At 48.7% G+C, this 21084-nt stretch overlaps 1 protein-coding gene across 1 annotated transcript; it reads left to right on the top strand.

Moving 5' to 3' along the window:
* The first annotated feature begins 13437 nt into the window (after positions 1 to 13437).
* Positions 13438 to 20240, top strand: MYOC (myocilin, trabecular meshwork inducible glucocorticoid response). The gene is made up of 3 exons (XM_005867649.2): positions 13438 to 14094; positions 17819 to 17944; positions 19323 to 20240. Exons 1-3 carry the CDS (start codon positions 13542 to 13544, stop codon positions 20105 to 20107), a joined length of 1464 nt encoding a protein of 487 aa, XP_005867711.1. The 5' UTR covers positions 13438 to 13541; the 3' UTR covers positions 20108 to 20240.
* Positions 20241 to 21084: the final 844 nt, after the last annotated feature.

The following is a 21084-nucleotide window of genomic DNA, read 5'->3' as shown; positions in this document are numbered from 1 at the left end:
AAAAAAAAGTGTTACCAGGTCAGTGAACAATGGCTTCTTTTATAAGAAAACTGGAAAAATACCATTGTTTTGCAACTTTTTCCTCTCCCCTTCCATGTTGCTGGCAAGCACGGAACTGAACCTATTTACTATCCTTTAAGGGGAAACTTATTTCTCATCGTACTTTTCTTGAATCAAGGGGCTTCTTCAGCATTGTGAAGGCAGATTTAAAAGAAACGTCTTGACACCCTCTATTTCAAACAAATATCAACCAACAACAAAGCCAAACCTTTTCTTTCATTTCTGGGACTTACCCTCATATCCTCCAAATTTTATCCTATGGAACATTTTTCCTAATCTGGATCTTAAGCCGTGACAATTTTTTCCTGGCTTTTCTATAAAGCTTATGTTTCCCCCAAACATTCATATAATCCTGCTTTCCCAAAAAGTTTATTGTCTTTTAAAACTGGTCTCTATACACATAGCCCAATTCCCGCTTCCTGATGGCTCTCACCCTTGAGTTTCCTCCAGGTCAACAGCCAGCTCTGGGCTTGGCCAAGGTGGCTTTGCCTTTGTTCTCTGTGCCTAGAATTGCCAGGAGAAACACAGCGCCAGGAACAAAAGCCAAGCATTTCAAACTCCTTAGCTATTTTTGAAGTCCATATTCCTTTTAGTGAAGAACTCCCCTTCCTCTCCCTTCACCCCTATTTCCAAACTAAATCAGCTTTCAAGACACGGCCCACTCTTGAGCCGCAAAGTGATATTTATCTTAGAAACTTGGCCAGCAGTGTTCGAATTCAGAACAGTACGCCCTACGTAAGTGGGGCGGGAGAAGGGGTTAGGGGGAGAGAAAAAAATAGCTTTCCCGGAAGCATGCCGCTGAAATTTCTTACCAATCTACTTTTAAAATGTGGAATGATCTCTCCCTTATTTTATTACAAGAAAGACTGGCTGAAGGTCGTTGTTGTCTGAGGACTTCGGCCAGCAGCCCCGCCCAGTGTTTGTACACAGGCTGCCCGAGCCTGCGGCTTGCCCTCTGTCCCTTTGCTAGTATGTGTGTTATTTCTGAAAGACAATTGTAATCAGATGCTTGTTGTACTGTATTAACTGGAAAGACAAGTCAGCTCTAAAGAGACTGATCATTTCCTCCTTGGCATTCTGCTCGTGACCGGAGTTGCTATTTCCAAGTAAATATTGGAGCCCTGGATTTGGCCGTGACCCCCCAAATCCCCGCCGCCCCCCCAGTTACAAACTTGATCCAGATGTGACTGAGAAAATAAGGATGATTTACCAAGAAGCACTTTAACTATGGAACATAACTTTCCCACTTCGCCTGCAACTCCTTGGCTTAAAGAAACATATTCACCAAGGTCAAAGTCTGGCTGTCTTCTCACACTGAACTCAAGCATTAAGTATCAACATTGAACTGTTATTTCTCCCATTTGCCCATAAAGGTTTTTTTTAAAAAAACTTCTTGCATGTAGAGTTTGGGTATCATGTGTCTGAACAGAGTTACTGTCTGTCCTAAACACCTCTACCTTCACAGAAACTATACCCTTTTTGAATCACTTGGCAATTAATTCTACTTCCCTAATAAGAGACCCTTTCATGGGGTGGCATCCTGATATTCCTAAAGACCAGATTCTTTCTTCAAACTTTCCTTTCTGTCATTTTTTTTTTTAGCTCCTAAAATGGAAAAAAAAACTAAACGTATTGCCTTGGAATAGTCTCTTTTCTATCAAGAAAAAAACTTGCTATGGAGTCACATCTTAAAAGAACATGGGGAACCTCCCCAGGCTCCTTAATTTCAGTCATATTTTATTTTATTTTTTATTTATTTAGTTTTTAAATATATTTTATTGATTTTTTACAGAGAGGAAGGGAGACAGATAGAGAGTTAGAAACATCAATGAGAGAGAAACATCGATCAGCTGCCTCCTGCACATCTCCTACTGGGGATGTGCCCGCAACCCAGGTACATGCCCTTGACCAGAATCGAACCTGGGACCTTTCAGTCCGCAGGCCGATGCTCTATCCACTGAGCCAAACCGGTTTCGGCTCAGTCATATTTTATATCTTTTTATTTCTCTTGGGTGTGATCTGGGACTAGCTTTCCATTTCTCCTGCAGCACATCGGTTTCATTTCACCTGTATCTGATTAACCTATAGATCTGCTCTTCCACCTATGTGTTTGTTACACGGGGCAGGGCTGCTTTTGGAAGTCCTCAGACAATGACCTTCAAATATTTGACTAGATTCGTCATTGTTCGAAAGCTATATTTACTTTTCAACCTGCCTGTTCTGTTTTTTCGAGTACCACGTTATTTTTTTAGGATTCCAAGTCTCCAATGATTTCTACAATGACTGTTTTATGTTCTCTTTCATATCATTGTGAAAATAATACGAGGTTCCCGGGTGCAGTGCCCGCTGGCTGTCGCTGATGGCAGATGGTTCCTCGGGTGAGGAGAGGGGTCTTTCTTCCTGTGGGAACCCCACAGAAGTTGCTTCCCAGTTTTACATCATTTCTGCCAAGCATTGCAAGCGTATTATCAGGGATCCATTTTTAAATTATTTCTCACCTCGGGGGTTTCTGGGCCACTGAGTATCCATCCAACCTGCACGTCGGTGCCAAGGGCAAAAAAAAGTTTCAGTTTCTCAGGAGACAACTTCAAGCTTCCCCTTTATTGCCTCTAGTTGGTGATTTTTTTTTTCCCCTCTCCTCACTTTTTTGCTGTTCGACAATGCATTTGTTGTTTAAGCCACCCAGTTTGTGGTACTTTGTTATGGCAGCTCCAGCAAGTAATGCATCAATATCAGTCCAAAATTAAAAGCCACCAGTCTCTACCAGCTGCTAGAAGGTTAAGCGTGTGATGGTGCATCCAGCTGTGGAGGGCTACTCAGCAGTGAGAAGAGATGAACTACGGATTCAAGCTCCAACATGGACGATCTCAAAAGCATGAATGCTAATTGACAGAAGCCTGCATAGTACATATCTTCACTTAGAGGACATGCTTGAAAAGGTAAGACTACAGACAGAAATCAGATCAGTGGTTACCCAGGGCCAGTGAGAAGAAGGAATGTTTTGGGGACAAGAGAAATATTCTGTATTTTGATTGTAATGGTGGTCACATAAATGTATATTTTTGGCAAAACTCACACACATAAAAAGGGTGAATTTTACTGTATGAAAATTATACTTCAGTAAACCTGACTTTTAGGAGGGGGGTAAGGGGGAGTGGAAATGGGAGACACCTGTAATGCTATCAACAATAAAATATACATGTATTTTAACATTACCAATAAAAACATTAAATAAACCTGACTTTTTAAAAATTAAATCATATTGCAAAACATACAAAGATGAAAACCAAAACCTCGTGTATTCTCATCTCCTAAATATAATCACCATGAATACTTTGCTACATTTATATTTAGCTTTTATATACAGAACGTATCTTTACAAACTTATGGGCCACAATGTATATACAGTTTCATAATTTACATATTTAATTTAATTAAATATTGTAAATATCAATATTCTTCTGAAACGATTTCTGACTAGTACGTTCTGTGGTATAAGCCTTTTTCAACCAATCCCCTATTGTGGAAAATTACGGGTTCCCTGCAGTGTTCTGCCATTATAAACAATGCTCACATCCATGTTTTAAAGCCTAGTGGTTGTAAACACACTCATAAAAGTAGAAAAATAATGGTGTTTACTACACAACAATGATAAAAACACCATGTAGTATGTTGATATAAAACTACTGGTTTAAAACTGATGGATCAGAATATACCCCCATTGCAAGCACTTTGAGAGTTGTCACCCCTCTCTGTAGCAGCGTTTAGATAGGCTGAGAACTACAGTGGAAATAACATGGGTGCTGGCGTCAGGGGACCGAAGCTTGGGCCCAGCCCTGTCTCTCTGCACTTGATGATCACGATACACCCTAGCTTTCTCCTCTATAAGCTGAAGATGAAACTCATACAACGCGGTCCGTACAACTGGTTGGTGCACCGGATTTCCGTGCCCCAACTCTTTGCTCTTGCTGACCTCCACCACAGACAGCCTGAGAAAGCGACATAACTACATTCCCACTCTCCCTGGCCAATGAGAGGTCTGTTCGGAAAGTTCTTGCTTTTCTAATAAGAGCAAAGATGTCCCTGGTGCTCCTTTCCTTTCTCCTCCTTCCCGCCTTCCACACAGATGCGATGCTGGGTGCAGCTGTCTTTGGTGGCTTTGAGAGAGGTGAGAAGCCAGCATTCTTATCCAAATAGTAGCGTGGAAGGTGGAGGGACACTGTTGGGCCACCACGCCTATTCCCAGACTCCTGTTAAATGAAAAAACCACCGCCACCTATTTAAGCCAGACTTCCTGTTTCTTGCAGATGAAAGCATCCCTAACTGATATACCAGTTGTTGTGAAGAGCAAATGAGGTGTAAGGGATGGAACTTTGGAAAATGGGAAACCAACGTACACATTTCGGATGCTTTTTGCCGGTCGCTTAAATATAAGAGTCCTAACATGCTCACGGTCTCTCTCCTTGCGACCCTTTTTTCCCTCTCCAAGCTTCTCATTCATCATGAGTTTATATTACATTTCCTATCCTCTTCTCAACATTTTAAAAAATATATTTTTATTGATTTCAGAGAGGAAGGGAGAGGGAGAGAGAGAGATAGAAACATCAATGATGAAAAGGAAAAAAAAGAAACATCAATGATGAGAGAGAATCATTGACCAGCCACCTTCTGCACGCCCCCCACTGGGGATTGAGCCCACAACCTGGGCATATGCTCTTGACAGGGATCAAACCCGGGAGCCTTCAGTCTGCAGGCTGACATTCCATCCACTGAGCCAAACCAGCTAGGACTCAACATTTTTTTCAATGATTTACTCCTGATTGTTTTCAGGAAGTTTTTATGCTTAGACCAAAATATACTGTGCATCACTTTTTTTTTTTTTTAAGAAATGCCTTTTTTAGTAAAATGGGTGTTATAAACAGTGCCATGCCTGTAGATCAAAAGGAGGACTAAGAGTTTTCCCTGGGCAAAAGCAACGGTAAAAAAGAATACTTTTTCTTTTCACTAAGTTGGTTAATAAAATCTTATTAAATTATTGAATCAGAAAGCAAATACATATCTCTATATCACAGAGGGAATCAATGAAAACGTAAGAAGATAAACGTCTGGTACTTTCTAAAAATCCCAGATTCTGTCATTTAGGGCAATACAATTCCCATATAATCTCTTACCAAAAAAGGGCCTTTTCCAGCTGGTTTCCAGGCTTATTTTACTCCATTTAGTGCTTTCTTTTTTCTCACATTCCCAGTCTCACTGCACACTTAACGAAAGTATTCTTTTACGAAAACAGATACTGGATTCCATCACGAGGCCTAGGATTAAAATAATGCTTTGTACTTTGATAAGATGGAAAACCTAGTAATTCACCGGTTTCTTAGATGCTATAGAATAATATGCTCTCTGGGAGGGTCAGCAAGTATTTCTAGGAAACACAAGTAATTGATATACAGGGCCAGTAGGAATTCTACAAGTCCTGGTGTTCCTAGGCGGGCAAATTCAGCTAATCCTTCAGGTGTCCTCATGTGTATCTTCTATCTCATAAACTTCTTATATATTTTACTTCAGTTAGCTGTGTCTTAGTTGTGTTTAAAATAACATGGAAATTTCAATATTCTATCTGGAATCAGAATAAAGTATTTACAAAGATACCAAAAAAAGGCAAGGGCCCTGGCCGATGTGGCTCCTTTGGTTGAGCATTGCTCTGTGCACCAAAAAGTCGCTGGTTCAATTCCAGTCAGGGTATATGCCTGGGTTCTGGGCTTGATCCCCCAGAGAGGGAGGCAGCTGATCAATGTTTCTCTCTCTCTCCCTCTCTAAATCATCAATAAAGCCCTAGCCAGTTTGGCTCAGTAGATAAACCGTCAGCCTGCGGACTGAAGGGTCCCAGGTTCGATTCCAGTCAGGGGCACATGCCTGGGTTGTGGGCTCAATCCCCAGTAGGGGGCATGCAGGAGGCAGCCAATCAATGATTCTCTCTCATCATTGATGTTTCTATCTCTCTCTCCGTCTCCCTTCCTCTCTGAAACCAATAAAGAAATAATATTTTTTAAAAATTAAATAAAATAAATCATCAATAAAAACATTTAAAAAAAACACGGAGGTATAATTGCCAGTATTGTCTCCATCACAACAGTGGAGTTCAGGCTCATTAGGAGGTTGGTACAGCCACCCAATCCCACCTTCCTGCTCTCAAGAGCATCACTTTCCTGAGCTAGGAAATCCCACTCCAGTTTACTACCTAGGACACGTTGGAAACACGCCAGGAATGGCCTGAGGATGCAGACCCCCCACATCCATCCTAATTCATGGCAGAGCATTTAAGGAGAACAGAGGAAGTCTTGGAGCAAGTCACCAGCCACACAGACACGCTTTTCTGACTTTTAAAATGGAGACAGACATATGCCCGGCCTGAGGGAGACCACAGCTTCATAATTAATGTAAACCAAGCACTTGGCATTGACCAGGTGCTCGCTAAAGAGAAGCTGGGCTTTTGTGCCAGGAAAGACAGCGATCTCTGCTTTTCCGAGCACAGCAGCTCAGCCCCGCTGTATCTAAATCCCCCTCTCTGGGCGATCTCGGACAAAACGCCACCTCTCTTGTGTGTAAGTGATTAGCACCTACTTTATAAGTGTGTTATGAAAGTCTCAGGATGTCATCCTGGTACCAAGCTCAGCACAGCGGCTGGCACATGGCCATCCGTAATAAATGCCAGCTGTTATATGAAGACGGACACTTCTCCCGCCCTGTTGGCTCTTCCCCGTTAGCATATAAACACAGTCAGTTTTTCCATCTTATAAAAAGCAACAGACCACAGCCCAGGGTCAAGTACCAGGGCAGGGCAAGCACCAGGCACAGCAGCAGCGTGTGAGGTTAAGAGCCAGAGAGTCATTTACCCAAATCCTGGCTCCACGACTTTCTAGGCGTGTGACCTTCGGCAAGTCTCTGAGCCTCAGTTTCCCCACCAGAAAGTTGGGGATAAAATCATCTGCCTCGAAGGACTGCAGTGACGCTAAGACAGATGATGCATGTTGAGGACACAACACAATGTCTGGAACACAGAAGACACTCAGTGCATGGTGGGAAACAAATATTACCTAAAAGGCAAAGTGCATTTGAACTTGAAATCTAGCTGAATGCCAGGAAGCAGGATCTTGGAGGCCATCATGGAGGCCGGCTACCACACACGGGATCCCCAAGCAGCTGTGTCGATGGTGGGAAGGTAGGTCTTTTGGATATGCTGAGACCCAATTTCCGATGTTGGGGGAGGAGTTCCCCACACCAGCAAACAGCTCTCAGCAAGACATCAGCAGGGGTGCCTAAGAATTCAACTCAATGCTGACACTGTCTCCCCAGAGACAGCATCAGACTCCACGGGTTAAGGATTCGGTCCTACAAGATACCCCCCACTTCAGATGCCAGGCACAGGCCAGGCTCTCACCTGCCCTTCTGCCAGACCAGCTGCAGATTGGACCCCCTCCTCAGGGTTTAATTTGCTAGGGCAGCTCACAAGGCAGGGAGACATTTTACTGACTACATTACCGATTTATTGTCAGAAGCTATGACGCAGGAAGGGCAGATGGAAGAGAGGCACTGGGCAAGCTATGGGGCGGGGGTGCAGGCTTTTGTGCCCTCTCCAGGTGCGTCACTGTCCCCACATCTCACGTGCCCACCAGCTCTCTGAACCATACCTGTTGGGTTTTTATAGAGGCTTCATTGCCTGGTTGTGGTTGATTAAACATTGGCCATTGGCAATTGATTCAACCTCCAGGTCTTCTCCTTGGAGGTGGTGGGGTGGGGGGCACTGAACTGTCCAACTCTCTAATCATCTGGTTGGCTGCCGTGGCAACCAGCCCCCATCCTCAGGTGGGGTCCAAAAGTCACCTCATTAATATAACAAAAGACATCTTATGCTCTCATCACTTAGGAAATTCCAAGGGTTTAGGGGGTTATGAGTCAGGAACTATGGACCAAGACCAAATGTGTAGGAAAAATATATATTTGATCATTTAAGTGATCAAATATATATATATTTTTTTGAAATATATTTTTATTGATTTCAGAGAGGAAGGAGAGGGAGAGAGAGATAGAAACATCAACGATGAGAGAGAATCATTGATCAACTGCCTCCTGCATGCCCCCTACTGGGAGTTGAGCCTGCAACCCAGGCATGTGACCTTGACCAGAATCAAACCTGCAACCCTTCAGTCCGCAGGCCAACGCTCTACCCACTGAGCCAAACCGGGTAGGGCTCAAATATATATTTCTTATCAATCACAATATCACAGTAGCAATTGTTAGAAAGAGCACTGGTCAGAAGGAAGAAAAGAACCCAGCTAAGATCAGCGGACAACCGGAGGGGCACAGGAGACCAGGGGGTTGCTACCATTCGAGTGAAGCAAGATCGCAGAATCTATTTAAAATGCTGCAATGATAGAAAAGGATGTTACTGTGAAAAAATTTCAGTTATATTTCACGTGAGCTGCACAATGTTCTTGGATTTTATTGGTCTGTTTTTGTTTTTAGCAGATTTATCTTTTTGATTCAGTCTTGCCGGTGCTAACAGTAAAATCATTCGGACTTCCCTGACCACAGGCCGGCTAGATTTTGTGGGAAAGTAGCCTGGGATACTCGGAGCTTGTTAGGAAACTTGCTGGACCTAAAATACAACCACAGATCATCTGCAATGCGTGTCATTCCCATCAGATGCTCGGGGTCGTTGACATAAGGTCATCTCCTGAGTTTCCACATCCGATGTTTTCCTACTTTTACAATGGGGCAAAGAAAATAGCTCTTTCTTTTGAAATTCCCCAACCTCGAGCACTGGATGTAACCTACCATAACTGGGTTTTTAAAGAACAAACTGTTCTCACTTAAAGCCAAATTGCCAATGTGCGTGCCTACCTTCTTGGCATTCTGTCACGACTTAATTTTGCAGGTGGGAGATCACAGTTCTATCTTCAAAAATAAAATATACTGTAATGCTGTGTTCACTTAAAGCCCTTTGAGTCGTGCGTACTGAAATCTGTTGCTTGGATTTAACTGATCAGCAAGGAAGACATTTTCTGTTCTCTGTGGAATAAAAGAATTCAGAAAGGAAATGAATAGATGAAAATGTCGTAGTGATGAATTCCCTCTCTTAATAATACCTATCATGCTGAGGTATTATCTACTGGTAAGTTTACTTAACCCCAGTCAAATAAGGAAGAACTAACCTATCACCTAGGGAGCCCAAGGCCAGGGGAGGAAAGAAGCTGGGTTCACACCTCAGCTCCCATAATTACCCATGTGTCTCTCCTCAAGACTCAGAAACTAGTGATGTGGGGAGATTATTAACCGTCTAGTAGGCTGGTTGGAAGGATGATAGACTCTGATAGGTTCCATGTGTAAAACTCCTACTGTACGATCGGGGCACAATAAGTGACGGATATTTTACAAGGAAATGATTCGTAGCCCTTGTATCATCTAGCAACATCTTGTAAAATAAATTCAGGAGGAACCGTCATCCTCATGGACTCCCATTGCTCCACTAGAGGTAGGATGAGTAGCAATGAGCATTCAAGATACCCTAAGGGTTTTCATTTTGTCATCTGATCGTCACAAGAACATTTGAGGCGTTTAAAATCTGGAGAAAGGAAGCATGGCCAGTTGACGAGTAACCCCCAGTGACACAGGAGTGAGTAGACCATGTGGAGAGATCTAGATCCCAGCAACTTTCTGCTATAATATCCTGACTCCTACGAGAACAGCAATATAAGGAATAAGCAATAAGATGAGAATATTTTAATGATCTTTTATCACTTTCTATGGAAAATAGTCTGCCTTTCTGTGAATTCTTTGTGGTTGTCATTTGGAAAGTAAAGTTTATGCTAATTACATGCCAAGAAAAATTGTGATGAACCCAATATAGATCAGAGCTTAAATTTTTAAATTCTTGCTGAACCAGTTTGGCTCAGTGGATAGAGCGTCGGCCTGCGGACTCAAGGGTCCCAGGTTCGATTCCGGTCAAGGGCATGTACCTGGGTTGCGGGCACATCCCTACTGGGGGCTGTGCAGGAGGCAGCTGATCCATCTCTCTCATCGATGTTTCTGACTCTCTATCCCTCTCCCTTCTTCTCTGTAAAAATTCAATAAAATATATTTTTAAAAAAATTTTTAAATTCTTGCATCATTTTGGTGAATGGCACAGGGAGGGGCCGTGGCATGGGAAGGTGTGGGAGATGCCACCAGGAGGCGCTAGACTCTCTTTTAACCACCCATTCATGGATTGGCAAGTCACTTAATTTCCAGTTTCTTCTTGTGTAAAATGGGGTGAGTTGTACTTATCTCTCAGGTGGTCATAAGATTCAAAATGAAAATGAGCTGGGCCCTAACCGGTTTGGCTCAGTGGATAGAGCGTCGGCCTGCGGACTGAAGGGTCTCAGGTTCGATTCCGGTCAAGGGCATGTACCTTGGTTGCGGACACATCCCCAATAGGGGGTGTGCAGGAGGCAGCTGATCAATGTTTCTAACTCTATCCCTCTCTCTTCCTCTCTAGAAAATCAATAAAATATTTTTTTTAAAAAAAAGAAAATGAGCTGGTAAATGTAAAAAAAAAAAATGTTTAGGTACAAGGGACTATTAAAGAGAGAAAGCAACATTTTATCTACTTGTGAACTTTCTCAAAAGCCAAAAGTTTTGGTGTGTGTTTTTGCAGGCCAAGCTCAATCGACACTTTTGCTGTGGTTTCGGCGTATTTTCCGATGTGTTGCTCCTGTGGCGTGAGGCTCTCAGAGACTCTTACCGCCCTTCTAAGCATTTACTTAATTAGCAATAAGTCAAGAATAGCCTTGACTCCACATCAAAGATCCCAAGTGGATTGTGCCCCATCCGTAATTTGTAAACTTTTAGTGTGTGAGAAGCTCTTGTAAACATCCCAACACTTCACAGACCCCCCTGGGAATAGCTGTTGAGCTGGTCATAGGTATCGACTGAGAAAACCCACAGGGACACACGGACTCCTGGACAACCAAGGCTCCAGGCTGATTCCTGCCAATCAGATTCCTACCCAAATGCCCATCTTTATTTCTCCTATTGTCACAGTCTTCTTAATAAAAAAAATAAAAGAAGTATGTTTTTCTTCTTTAATAAAAGCCATGAGAAAAATTTTCCCATAGGAAACTGTAAATAAATAGAGTTCCAGAAAAACCCAAAAACGCCCATTTCGCCTGTGCTGTTGCTCTATGGTCACTGCGTGGGTGACAAGGGAAGCCCAGCTCATCCAGAAAAGTCCTGCGCAGCCTCGAGTCTCCACGGTGCCCGGGAGGCTGCGTTCCGGTTCCTTGGGGACCTTTATGTTCTCTTTCTGCTGAACGATGTGTGCGTCCATGCATCCCCTGAAAACGCAATGAGCATTTACATCTGCCAGACACGGGGGGCAAAACGGTGAGCAAAGCAGGCACAGCCCTGCCTTCGTGGGGTGACAGTTTCTCACGGAAGAACTCATTGCGGGAGAAAACAGCAGCCAACCAGCCTAAACCCAACGGAAACAAGCGCAGCCTGCAGTGCAATGGGCCTTGGGGCTGCTGCCCCCTAGCGCCCCCTGCCGCCTCCATCCTGCACGGCAGCGCCTCCCGCTGCTGCTCCAACAACAAGCCTAACCCATCTTCCTGGCTGCTGGGAGACGCCCTGGCTCCAGGCGCCAGAAAGGACGTGGAGATGGAACGCGGTCAAACAACAAATGGAGATGGAATGCGGTCACACACCGGAGGGGACAGTGTTTCCTCGGCGGGAAAGCGGGCTCCATGTCCAGGAGAACTGCAGGAGATGGGTGGGGCAGTGGGGGAGTGCGGGCCTGGCCCCAGGGGGCGGGGGAGGCAGGAAGGTGAAGAGGGCAGGCTGAACCACCAGATGTTCATTGCGGCTCAGGGAGCTGTGAGTTTCCTGTGTCTTGCAGCGAGCCCTTTTCTCTGCTTTGGGGAGAATATGTCATTCTCTCTCATGAAGGGCTGCAGTTTCACAAAATCACTGTCAAACGCCGGGGCGCGCACACGTGTTCCTCCAGTGAAGGCCTCTGCTTAAGGGAAGAGAGGCAGCTAGCTGATTTTCTCGAGCATGGGTTCCTGGGGGAAAGCGACTGGAATCCCTCGTCTGTTCTGGGCAACCCCTGGGCATTGGGTGGACCTGGCTTATGTGAGAAGGTGGAAAACCTCAGAATCAGGAGATGTCCGTTTTCCCCTGGTTCTGCCACGCGTGGGCTGTGTGACCCTGGGCAAGTCCCTCTCCTTCTCTGGGCCTCTGTTTTCTCATTGGAAAGGGCCCCTGTGGCTCTGGCATTCCATGCAGGCTTTGGGGGGTGGTGATGGGGGGCCAGCAGAGGGGGTGGTGATGGGGGGCCAGCACAGGAAGGCGGATGGGGGCCTTGAGCAATTCTTATCACGTTGAGCCCCAGGGGAAGAAAGGATGGCGAACCACCATGATGGAGGAAAGCTCAATGAAGCCAACGGCCACATGTTCTTCTCCTAACCATGTATAGTGGCTTTTGCCAGGAACCATAAAGAACACACACACACACAGTGGAGACTAATATTGACATTGGTCCCTGTGATGCAAGACTGGCATAGGAAAGTAGAAGAAGAAAGAAGAAAGAAGAAAGTTCTTCCAAAGCTCTGGCCGATAGAGTGTTGTCCCAATACACCAAGGTTGTGGGTGAGATCCCCAGTCAGGGCACATACAAGAATCAACCTATGAACGCTAAGTAAGTGGGACAACAAACAGATATCTCTCTATCTCTCTTTCTTTCTCTCTCTCTCTCTCTCTCTCTCCACCTTCCCCCTCTATCTCTAGAATCAATTAAAAATGTAAAAAGAAAAACCGTTCTCCCAGAGACACCCCCACACTTGTACAGCCAGGGACCAGGGAAGAATTCTGCCCCGCTGTCCCTGAAGCCTGGTGGCCCTCTGCCATGGCTGGCCGTGGGCTCTGCCCCTGCCACTGGAAGAGGGACTGTGCTTCAGGCAGGTCTGAATCCCGGGCTCCTAGCACAGTGCCTGACACAGAGCAAGTTCTCGACAAAGTCTGCAGCATAGATGGAAATAGGAGCTGGAAATAAACCTTGTTGAAATCCGCCCACAGTAGTCACGCTGGATGCAGTGGGCACGTGGGAGGGTGTGTGTGCAAAATTGGGGGCGGGGAGGGGTAGAGGGATATTATGGGGACGTGCGATGCGTGAAGTGGGACTTTTTTTTAAAAAGAAATTCAAAACAGACTTCTGGAAAGTCATTTTCTAAGAGTCTTGCCGGCAGCGTGAAAACAACCCTCTTGTGTGTGGCCCCACCCGGGGCCACGTGGCCACCTCTCTGCCCCCCGCAGGGCTGGTTCCCCGTATATAGGACCCGGCAGGGCCACCCAGCCGGGCACCTCCTGCAGGGGAGCCTTCCAGAGGGAGCCTCGCCCAGCCTCTGCCCCGGGGACCCCGTGCACAGCACTGCAGCCACGGGCCCAAGATGCCAGCTGTCCGGCTGCTGCTTCTGGCCTGTCTGCTGTGGGGTGTGGGGGCCAGGTCAGCCCAGCTCCGCAAGGCCAACGACCGGAGTGGCCGATGCCAGTACACCTTCAGCGTGGCCAGCCCCGCTGAGTCCAGCTGCCCCGAGCAGGGCCAGGCCATGTCAGCCATCCAGGACCTGCAGAGAGACAGCAGCAGCCAGCGCGCCGACCTGGAGAGCACCAAGGCCCGGCTCAGCTCCCTGGAGGGCCTCCTCCGCCAGCTGACCGGGGCCCCGGCGGCTGGGCCCTCGGAGGGGCCGCCGAGGGAGCTGGACGCCCTGATGAGGGAGCGAGAACAGCTGGAAAGCCAAGCCCGGGAGCTGGAAACGGCCTACGGCAACCTTCTCCGGGACAAGGAGGTGCTGGAGGAGGAGAAGAGGCGGCTGGGGGCAGAGAACGAGGATCTGGCCAGAAGGCTGGAGAGCAGCAGCCAGGAGATAGAAAGGCTCCTGAGGGGCCAGTGTCCCCAAGCCCGCAGCGCCTCTCCGGATGTGCCCCCAGGCTCCAGGGAAGGTAAGAAGGTGGCAGCGTCCAGGGTGACCCGTCACAGGTGGCCCAGGTTTGCCCTCCTGCCCTCCCCTTCCTCCCAGAAGCCGCACATCAGCTCGAGGCAGACGGATGAAGGAGGGCACAGCTATCGCTTTCACCTGTTCCTAGCGGTTTAACTCCCGATGGCTCCATCTAGGTTAGTGGTGCCCGATTGTGCCTGCCCATGACAAAGTCCTCACGGCCCACAGCAAAGGGAGAGCGGAAAGGACCCGGTGAGAGGCACCCGGGGGGCGGGGGGGGTGATCCTTTTCAGAAAACGCTCCTGCTGTGAATCTTCGTTTAGAGCAGCCAATTCCTACCTCCTGGGGTTAACATGGCCTCCATTGATGAAATGGCAAGAGATTTCTGAAATGCTAACAGGTGATCCCTGCCCTTCCTTGGCAGCGTAGACGCAGCAGGAACCCTTTGTCAGTCCCCGGGGTGCTGTTTGGGAAGTTGTCCTCCACTTGGCCCCATCTGAGACCCTCCGCATCAGAGCACCAGGCCACACCTTGAGGAGGCTTCTGCTAAGAGATGCTCTGTGTCCCTCGCGGCCCTGCGGGTGGCGAGTCCGCGTGTGCACCGGGAGGGCGAGGGGGAAGGCACGCTCTCCCCGGCAGTGGGGGGGACAGTATTGGCGGCACTTTTTGTGAAATTGTGCCCCCAGATATTCACTGTTGAGTACATCGTCCCATCAGGAGGAAACAAGCAAGCCCACCCAGGTATGGGCCAGTTGGTCAGTCTGGACTCTTCAGAGATGTTACTGTCAAGTTTGGAGGGGACGGGAGAGACACGGTCACCAAAGGCAGGTTTGACCCTGGATTGGCCCCTGCATCCAGGGAAGAAGAGCTGCCCGGGGCCGGGGGGGGGGCAGGGGGGGGATTAGTGAGGAAACGCGCAGGTGGACTGCGGCTGAGTGGGTTGTTCCCAGATTTGTGTTAGGTTTCTTGGGTGAGATATGGTATCATGGTCAGGAGGGGTCAGGAGGTCTGCAATGTACTTTCAAGGGATTCGGCAAAACAGTAACCACCGGTGACTCAGCAGGGCAGCGGAGGCCAGGACAGCAGCAGACACCTGCACCAGGCAGGTTGCCACAGCAACGGCTGGGAAAGGTGGGCAGGATTCGCCGCGGGGACACCAGGTCCTCCACGGGCGCTGAGGTTTCGCCCCCTCGCCTACAGGCTGGAGCGAACACCCCCTCGTGGAATGATTACGCAGATTAGAAATCGCGGGGGTGGGTCTCCAGCATGGAGCAGCCCCCCAGGAAATGGACTGTCGCTACAAAGGGCCTCTTTTGCCCGAGCTCCACTAATGTCTTAGAAGGTCATTTAATGATCAAAATGTCAACATGCGCATAATGGTTCTATAACACACGCTGATTCCAGAGAACAGGTGTGTTGGGGGGCCACCCAGCACCCAGCACCCAGCACCCAGCACCCAGCTAGTCTTCCCTTTCCTCAAGTACCCGTGATGACCTGCAATTATGTGGCACCCCAATTTTTCTCCATCCTCTCCATTTATGCAACACTGACCTAACTTTTCAGGCAAGGACAGAAAATAACTGTAAAAATCATTATAATGTCACTTGCCTATATATACTATACTCATGCAAATTAATAAATTCTGTTTCTGGGTTAATCTCTCTACGTGTCTATAAAGCAGAGATAAGGTAGATAGAGAAGAATATGCAGATTTTCAGAGTTGTGTAATCGACATGAACATTGTGCCCTAGAAGGACTAAATTTTAATAGAAACCAAGCCCTAACAATGTTGAGGTGTCTGATATAATAAAGTCCTTAATATTTTCATAACCTCTTTTTGTTTTTCCCCATGTTCAGAATGAGATATGATTTTGAAACATTCCTGAAAAATTTTTGTTTTGACACATCCTTAGGGAAGACCATGTTATTTATACTTTGAGCTAAGAATACTGAGGCTCAGAGAGGTTGAGTAACTTGCCCAAAGTCACACAGCAGGCACCTGGCAATACTGAGCCAGGAAGCTAGGACTTCCAAGCCCAGTCCAGGCCCCTTCACACAACTGCTTCCCTGCCTTTAGGACTTTGGGCCTGGAGCCTTGCATCCTCTCCCACAGGCTTTGGTCCTCACGCCAGACAGCTCTGGTCTGGGAGTCTGCCTGTTGCCAGATGCTCTGGCTGACACAACCAAGAAGAAGCCAGCCAGCGGGCTTCTAATCCAGCCAGCCCACCTGCCAACTGAGAACTGGCCTCGCAGTCACCCTGGAAGCCATGCCCTGACATTATGTTTTATGGTGATTCTTGTTTACTTCAAAAGCACTTGAGGTGTGGTTCCCGCAGAGTGTGGCGGAAAAGGGGAGGGAGCGGAGGGAGAAAGGGAGACAGGGAAACGTCTCTGAGGCTTTTGTAAACCCTCTGGTAACAAGCTGGTTAAGGCGGGGACATTTAATATAAAGAGTCGGTTGTTTTCTTAGATGACATTTGTTAAGGCTGGGACTGGAACCGGGAAGGGCGGCGGATAGAAGAAGCCGCAGGAGAGCCTGGCCGGGCGGCTTTGCTCTCTAGAGAGGTTACAGGAGAGACATTGACCAAGGCCGGCTGCTTTTGCTCACTGGGAAGTCAGAGAAAAGGGGGCCTTGGGGACAGGGTCAGGGGTACCCAGACGAGTTGCTGCTGCCCATTGCTCCCCTGGTTGCAAATCTGGTGGGGACCATTAGGGTTTAGGAGATGCACCCCTGTGGGGGGAGAAGAAGGGGTAGGAAAGGTGTGGGCTTGCTCCCAGGAGGGTGAGCTCTATAAAGAATGACTAACAACGATAAAGGAGTAACCATGAGCTGTAAGTACACACTCCATGGCACCCTCGGGCTTGAGGAAGGACACACTTAAAGGAGTTCGGGCCTCAGTTGGAAGGTGGGGTTCAGCCCATCAGATGGTGGGGAAGGTGGCCGGAGCTGGTCCAGAGCTGCAAAGGCCACCTCCCGCATGCAGGTGGAGCGGCCAGCAACCTATGGCTGCGGGCCCAGGGGGTCAGGCACAGGCTGCAGGAGCCCGGGGGCGTCCGTGCAGGGACTCCGGGCTCCGTGATGAGAGGGCTGTGGAAAGGTCATGGCCAGGCCAAGGCTTCCGGGGCCCCCACCCGACGTGTTCACACTCAGGCTACCAACCAGCCTCCCCTGAGGACTGAAGATCTGCTCCCACCATGCCCCTCCAGCGCCCTCTACTGAGAAAGCTTAACACTTCCAAGGAGAAACGCTGCTTCTTACAGGAACGTTTGCCTATCTATGGAAAGGGGGGGGAAAACACCCAAATCATGCCAGGGACTGTTCATTGTCGAATCGCGGGCACCCCAGGAGAAGCCGAGGGCCTTCCCAACACCCCTGAATCCACACCCTGTTCCTATTCAGACATCAGGCCTTCGAGTGGGAGTTATCTTAACGGAGCACAAGCTGCCTTTAGTTTATTTTAAATATCCTACTCCTTGCTCGGCACATTGCTGTGCAGTTTACTATTTGTGAGCCTTTTATTACGGAATTTCCCCAACATTCTCCAAAGTGGAGAAACGATAGGAACCCCAGCTCCCAGCTCCAACAGTTGTCAGCAAAGTCCAATCCTACCCCCCCCCCCCTTTACTATCTTCAAATGCATCGTTGGAAGCCTATTGAAATGCCATCCTCCGCCCAGTCATCGGGCCACTCTTCCTCAGGTGGATATTGTCTCTTTCTTTGAATATAGTTTCTAGGTGGAATCCGGAGAACGTGGACTTCCAGGAACTGAAGTCAGAGTTAACCGCGGTTCCTGCTTCCCGCATCTTGAAGGAGAGTCCACCTGGCCACCCCGGGAGTGCCGGCGGGGACACTGGTATGCAGTTACGTGTGTTCTCTTCCATCCCCACGTGGTCTTCGTCTGCGTCCAGTCCCGTGTGCTCCCTCTCCAGGGCAAATCCGACTTCCCCCCCCAAGGCCTGTGTCCTGTCACCCACACTGGGGATCGTGGGCCGGGCCGGGCTGGGCCTGGGAAGATGGGAGATGTGTCTGTTTCACCCACGCGATTGTCACCTTGACTTGATTACTCATGGACAATGAAGTTTTTCAGTGGATTTTTCATATCTGTATCTCAGGGCCAGACAGACACCATGCACCCTTTGAGCACACAGGCTGTCACTGAACTTGGGGTCCTTAGGAAGCGTACAGTGACCCCACTTGAAGGTGTCCCGAGAGCCTGACGTTAAGACAAAGACTGCGGTTTTCAGAAACGGTGACTCTCCGTGTTCTTGACAATAATTGCTAGCACTGCAGGTCATGCCTGGGGATGGGGCACTTGGAAATATTCAAAATACGATTCCCTGAGATACGAGCACCTTCTCTAAGGAAACTGAAGGCTCCTCGTCAAGTACAGAAACTTAGGATTCTGCTAAATCTAAGTTTCTAACCAGCTCTTCATTGCGTGTTTAAAATTATATTCAGATTTTATTGTATTAAAATGATGCCTGAAATATAGGGTCCATCAGTCAGGGCTTGTAAAACTCTAACGGTTGTTCTAATGACCTGAGTTTTGTCTTTTATTTTTTTAAATAACGAGATGAATCAGACATGAGAGTCATAAAGAATAATACAGTGCACACACATGCGACCCTGGCCAGGGCGAGTCGAATATGACAAATACAGCCCGGAGCCCCGCTCCGGGGCAGCCTCTGTCAAGGTTCAGTTCTGACCACGTACAATCACAGCCTGTACTGGCCGTTTCCTCTAACCAACGCTGACCATGTCTAATGACACTGGAGACTTACAACAGCCCCGCTACCAGTGGTTCTCAACCTTCTGGCCCTTTAAATACCATTCCTCATGTGGTGACCCAACCATAAAATTATTTTCGTTGCTACTTCATAACTGTCATGTTGCTACTGTGATGAATCGTCATGTCAATATCTGATATGCAGGATGGTCTCAGGCGACCCCTGGGAAAGGGCCGTTCGACCGCCAAAGGGGTCTCGACCCACAGGTTGAGAACCGCTGCCCTCTACCCAAAGCACTATCATTATCCCCTTGACCAATGAGAGAACAGAGGCCGAGTTGGCAAAGTAACCGACTGGAAGTCACACAGCCCGCAGGTGGCGGAGCCAGGATTTAAACCCGGGCGGTCATCTCTGGGCTCCTTCCTGGCTTGTGCCGGCTCCACAAGGTGGAGAGACGACGGTGAGTCCATGTGTTTTGTGTGTTGTTTGTTTTTAATTCAGCAGGATGCGGAGAGCTGGTTTGGGTGGGAGAGCCCGTGACTCTGCGAACAGCTGAGACCATCACGGGCAAGTACGGGGTGTGGATGAGAGACCCCAAGCCCGTCTACCCCTACACGCAGGAGACCACGTGGAGGATCGACACGGTGGGCACCGGCATCCGCCAGGTGTTTGAGTACAGCCGCCTCAGCCAGTTCTTGGAGGGCTACCCCTCCAAGGTGCACGTGCTGCCCCGGCCGCTGGAGAGCACGGGCGCCGTGGTCTACGGGGGGAGCCTCTACTTCCAGGGGGCCGAGTCCAGGACGGTGGTCAGGTACGAGCTGAACACCGAGACTGTGAAGGCCGAGAAGGACATCCCGGGAGCCGGCTACCACGGCCAGTTCCCGTATTCCTGGGGCGGCTACACGGACATGGACCTGGCCGTGGACGAGTCGGGCCTGTGGGTCATCTACAGCACCGAGGAGGCCAAAGGCGCCATCGTCCTGTCCAGGCTGAACCCCGAGAGTCTGGAGCGTGAGCAGACCTGGGAGACGAACATCCGGAAGCAGTCCGTGGCCAACGCCTTTGTCATCTGCGGCACCTTGTACACCGTCAGCAGCTACTCGTCGCCCGATGCCACTGTCAACTTCGCGTATGACACGGGCACGGGGAGCAGCAAGGCCCTGGCCATCCCGTTCAAGAACCGCTACAAGTACAGCAGCATGATCGACTACAACCCCCTGGGGAAGAAGCTCTTCGCCTGGGACAACTTCAACATGGTCACCTACGACGTCAGGCTCTCCGAGGTGTGAGAGGCAGGCACGCTGGGTCAGGAAGGGCAGCGGGAGAGGGCGTCTGGGGGTCCCCAGGGGCTGGCCAGCCAAAGCCCAGCAGTTGTCCTCTGCGTCCCGCGCTTTCGCGAATCCAGGAGAACGCGCCCCCTTGCCGTCCGGGCACTTAGTTTCCTAATAGATACTAGTAGATATGCTTGTCTTTTGTCAGCTCTTAAAGGGGCGTTTAGCCAAAATTGTCCCGCGCTTTCGCGAATCCAGGAGAACGCGCCCCCTGCTGCACTTAGTTTCCTAATAGATACTAGCAGATATGCTTGTCTTTTGTCAGCTCTTAAAGGGGCATTTAGCCAAAATCGTTGGAGTTCCCTGGTGATTTGGGGCAAAAGCTGTCACATGCAGTCGTTTCTTCATGAAAACCACAAGGCTTTTTATAAGTGGCCTCCCCTGGCTAACGAGGGTGTTTGGAGAAGAGTTTGGGGGAAACGGGCTGGAATCCAGGTGGACTCCGGGGCCACCCCTGCACTCGCCTGCAGTGTGGTTAACACAGGCCACCATGAGAGCAGCCCTTGGCGGCGGGGGGGAGGGGGGGGCAGGAAGCTCTGTGGCCAGCACTGAACTGGTGTAAGATGCACTGACTCTAGCTGCTTCTCATGCTTCAGGTAGAGAGCAGGCGGGCATGACATACCCTTTGCCCGTGCAATAAAACGTTCGTACATGCCATCCTCCTCGGATATTGTGGGATATTTTGCATAAGAGACGAGTATACAGATTCCAACCATCAGAGAATTCCTTTGGGTTGGCAGCTGGGATGGCAGGATGCTCAAGGTGTGTGTGTGTGTGTGTGTGTGTGTGTGTGTATATGTAACAGAGGTGTCACCCAGGATGACACCTGGCAAACACTGGAACGTACACCTTCCCAGCCCCATCTCCTGGCCCTCTTGGTCCTTCCAGAATCAACTTTTCATCTTTCCTCAGCTCACCCTCTCTTCACCCTAACT

The sequence above is a fragment of the Myotis brandtii genome, unplaced genomic scaffold (genome assembly GCF_000412655.1).
Source record: "Myotis brandtii unplaced genomic scaffold, ASM41265v1 scaffold250, whole genome shotgun sequence".
Classification (NCBI taxonomy): Eukaryota; Metazoa; Chordata; class Mammalia; order Chiroptera; family Vespertilionidae; genus Myotis; species Myotis brandtii.
Note: the sequence above shows the minus strand (reverse complement) of the source record. Positions and strands in the feature narration are given on the sequence as shown.